The sequence below is a fragment of the Cucurbita moschata genome, unplaced genomic scaffold (genome assembly GCF_002738365.1).
Source record: "Cucurbita moschata cultivar Rifu unplaced genomic scaffold, Cmos_1.0 Cmo_Scf00027, whole genome shotgun sequence".
NCBI lineage: Eukaryota > Viridiplantae > Streptophyta > Magnoliopsida > Cucurbitales > Cucurbitaceae > Cucurbita > Cucurbita moschata.
In genome coordinates, this window is record NW_019268543.1 from 1,148,174 (window position 1) to 1,152,363 (window position 4,190).

Genomic DNA, 4,190 nt, shown 5'->3' on the forward strand with positions numbered 1-4,190 from the left:
AAAAAATTAAAAAAAAAAAAAAAAAAAAAAAAAAAGGTTGTCTAAATACTCCAATTACAAGCTAATAACTTTTAGTGAAAACCCCCAAAATTTCAGATTCGAACCATTCTCACTATAAAGACAACCCATTCCACGAATCCTAAAACAACCCATAAATCATTGCCGCCGCAAGCAATCAAGGAACCAAAAAAGGGGGAACAATTAGGTAAGGAAGATGAATTACCTGATGAATATCCAGAAGAGAAGAGAATACCGGGTTGGAAGCGGAGCAGCTTCAAGCTACACCGGAAACCCTAACTTCCGGCCACCGTAGGGAGAAAACAGCTGCAGAAACACTAGATTGGACTGGACTTGAATTGACTCGTTGCTTCGGAACCACGCAAACACGCAAAAGCTTTTAGTCGATGGATCAATGAAATTCTTGGCGGCGAACACAGAGGATGTTCGAGGGTAGAATGTAACACACAACCCGCCGCGCCAAAATCGTAGCTATCGATAATGCAAGGTTTTGTAAATTCCTTTTTTATTTACTTCTAAATACATAAGGTTTTGTAAGTGATCTTTTTAATATTTTTAATATTTTATCTATTTTCAAATTATTTACGAACCCAATATTTACAATTTTTAAACGACGTTAATTCAAAAAAACATGATTAATAGTGTCATTATCGCTTTTTAAAATATGGAACAAAACATTAAAATATTTATAATTAAACACGAATAATAAACATAATAATTTTTTAATCAAAAAATGCTTATTCTAAAACCACTCCTAAATATACTATATAAAATTATCTTAAAACTAATATAAATATATATTTTTTTTTAATTTAAATCTGGTAGAGCGTAGTAAATATCTTCTATGAGATAAATGGGGTGGGGACCACTAATTCCCCACGATTTAATATAAATATATTTTCAAAATAATATATAATAATTGGCTATATTACAAAAAAAAAAACAATAATTATTATTATTATTAATTTTGAAATGTAATATTATATTTTTTTTAGTTTTAAAAACTATGTTGTAGTATTAAAATTTGAATGTTTAAAAATTTAAATAATAGAAGATTTTATATATATTTGTTTATGAAATATATTGATTTTTTAGAAATTTTTATTAATTATTTTAAAAAAATAATAATAAACGAAATAAGTGGTAGGGATGGAGAAGTCTTATCCCGACTCGTGGACATTTCTAGTTGGGTTGGATACATGCATATTCCGGATGAATCCAAATTGGATCTAAGCCCAATTGATATGGGCCCACGGCCCAACAGTTTATTGGGCTTTTCAGATTTAAGATGGCCCGTGAAATGGCTGCCGATGGGGTAAGAGGGAAAGAAATTTGGGCTTTTTGTAACTGGACGGCCCGTTAAAATATTCGACCCAGTGGCCCAGAAATCAAATTATTGGTTTTAATTATTTAGACAATTATAATCATATTACATTAAATCTATTTATTTATTAATTAATTTTTACAGGTTAAATGGTAAAATTTTTGAAAATTACACGTCACATATTGAAAATTTTCATTTATCGATAAAGTAAAACGTGGCAATTCCAAGACAACAAATTCTTAAATTAAATTAATTAGATGACAAAATATTTTTAATAATAATCTTGTAACTACCAATGAGGAATAATTGTATTCATTAAATTGAGTAATATTTCGTATTTAATTGCAACTATAATAGAGAGTGTAATTATAATTACAATTAATCCTAATGCTCTTATATAGTTTTTAGATAATAACATTAATTTGACATTTTTTTAATATAAAATTTTAATTTTTTTAGAAAACCAAACCAAAAAATTAAACAAAAATGACCGGAGTCCACGTGTTTTTTGTCAACCAATCAAAATAAGCCACATCAGACCCATGTCCACTGTTCAATGTTGGATGAAAGTGTCTCATATTGGTTAATTTAGGGAATGGTCATAAGTTTATAATCTAAAAATAAGCTCTCGAGTTGAGGTCTTTTGGGAAGCCCAAAGCAAAGTCACGAGGGCTTAGTCATGAGAGCATATTCTCAAAGTAGACAGTGTCATACTATTGTGGAGAGTCAAGCCATGAGAGCTTTATTCTCAAAGTGGATAGTATCATACCATTGTGGAGAGTCAGTGAACAGTATCATACCATTGTGGAGAGTCGTATTCGTCTAACAACTAAAACACAGCCCACCTCAAAGCTTCGAATCAAACTCCGACGATGACCCTCCGGCCGCCTTCCCTCAGGCATCCGATAGAGGGGTAGTAACCTTCAAGAACAATGGCGAGAGTGCGTGAGCTGATGCCCTTCTAAAAAAATTAAGGGCTATATTTTATAATCTAGTAAAAGAAAAGAAAAAAAGAAGCGTATAAATTACAATTATTCCCAAAAAAAAAGTTGAACAAGAAATTGGTGGAGGGAATCGGGAAGGTAAAAATCTAGCTTTATCCATATCGATATCAGTGTAAAGAAAATGGGTCCCATGAAGAAGAGGGTAATAATCCAAATCAAGAGCATTGATTATGTTGGATACCAAATTACATGAGTTAATGAAGGCGGAATCAAAACCCGCGCGCGTGAAAGCTATCCATCAAGCCACACGCATGTCCTTATCGCAGCTGCCTCGGTCGAGAGCGAATCTCCTTCCCAGCGCATGGGGCTCAATTTGAACCCATGAGATATCATTTGCAGTCCTAGATGACGGCGACCCATTTGAAAACCCGATCGAATTAGCAAGAATTTATACTCCCACGCTCTCAAATCACTCGATTCCACGCTCTTCTGCTTCAAATTTGAGCTGGGGTTCTGTTAATTTAGGGGTTTTTTCCCCCTTCCTCCACTTGGGGTTCTTCTGTTCCTTCTGATTCTATGTTTTGGGGCCTAATTTTGAGCTGGGGTAATTTGTTTCATGCTTGGAGTTTGTGTGGCTGCGAGTACGAGAAAGTGATGTAGCAGGGAACTAAGAACGAGGACTTCGCTGCCGTTTCTTCTCTGGAAAGAACTTTGCTCGTTTGAGAACAAGTGGTGATTGGTAAGAACTTAGCTCGTTTCTGTAGTTTTCACTTAGACACGAGTGTTCCTTGTCTGTTCTGACGTTGTACCTTACATCTGTCTGGTTTTGTTGAGCTTCGTTCTAGCTGTTCATAGTTGCATAATCATGTTCTTGCTGGTTTTGTTTAGTATTCATAGAGATTTGTTTATTTAGGAAGTAAATTCTGTTAGTTTTCCTTTGATTTCCAGTGTATGGCGACCCCAGTTGAGCCTCCAAATGGGGTTAGATCTCAAGGAAAGCATTACTATTCAATGTGGCAGACATTGTTTGAGATTGATACTAAATATGTACCCATCAAGCCTATTGGGCGAGGGGCATATGGCATAGTGTGTTCTTCTGTGAATAGGGAAACCAATGAGAAAGTTGCTATAAAGAGGATACATAATGCATTCGAGAATCGTATCGATGCCCTCCGAACGTTGCGTGAATTGAAGCTCCTTAGACATCTTCGGCACGAAAACGTCATATGTTTGAAAGATGTGATGATGCCTATCCATAGGAGAAGCTTCAAAGATGTTTACTTGGTTTATGAGCTGATGGATACTGATTTACATCAGATTATTAAGTCTTCTCAAATGCTTACCAATGATCACTGCCAGTATTTTCTCTTTCAGGTTTGCTGTTCTTAGCTTCCTTGTCCAGTTAGTGTATAGCAAAATGTTCCTATTTATTTGTTCATCAGCCACAAATTGTTCTGTTTGTTGCCTTGGTGGTGTGTTTTAACTGAAACGAACGGTTCGTGTTGCTCTAATTTGTTCCCGACCCGGGATTCGTGTTATTTATCGCTGGTCATTCAGAATGTGGAATGGTATAGTAACTTTCTTACTATTTTGTACGAAATTGAAAGAAACCTTCTAGCTGATATATAGCTTTTATTTGATGTTACCCCGAGCGTTTGGTTGTTCTTTTATCAAGCTAAATGTGAGATCTCACATCGGTTGGAGAGGGGAACTAAGCATTCTTTATAAGAGTGTTGAAATCTCTCTCTAGAAGATAAAACTGTGAGGTTGATGACGATACGTGGACTGAAGCGGATAATATCTGTTAGTAGTGGGCTTGGGCTGTTACAAATGGTATCAGAGCTAGGCACCGAGCGGTGTGACAGTGAGAACACTGGGCCCTGAACGGGGGGGGGGGGGGGGGG

At 35.6% G+C, this 4,190-nt stretch overlaps 2 protein-coding genes across 4 annotated transcripts in view; one reads left to right on the forward strand and one right to left on the reverse strand.

Annotated features, from left to right (window-relative positions):
* LOC111462599 (cyclin-T1-3-like) overlaps positions 1-507 on the reverse strand; it is a 7,093-nt gene extending 6,586 nt beyond the window's left edge. The window contains exon 1 of the mRNA XM_023106228.1: positions 224-507. The gene's annotated coding sequence lies outside the window, so the exon portion shown is untranslated. The remainder of the gene's footprint in view (positions 1-223) is intronic.
* Positions 508-2,555: 2,048 nt separating this feature from the next.
* LOC111462737 (mitogen-activated protein kinase homolog NTF3-like) overlaps positions 2,556-4,190 on the forward strand; it is a 4,611-nt gene continuing 2,976 nt past the window's right edge. The window contains exons 1-3 of one of the 3 annotated variants that reach the window (XM_023106455.1): positions 2,558-2,886; positions 2,940-3,025; positions 3,235-3,660. In XM_023106455.1, coding sequence (XP_022962223.1) covers positions 3,238-3,660 — 423 coding nt within the window. In that variant the 5' untranslated portion in view covers positions 2,558-2,886; positions 2,940-3,025; positions 3,235-3,237. Of the gene's footprint in view, positions 3,026-3,216; positions 3,661-4,190 lie in introns of all 3 variants that reach the window. The other 2 variants (XM_023106456.1, XM_023106453.1) reach the window with 2 other exon arrangements.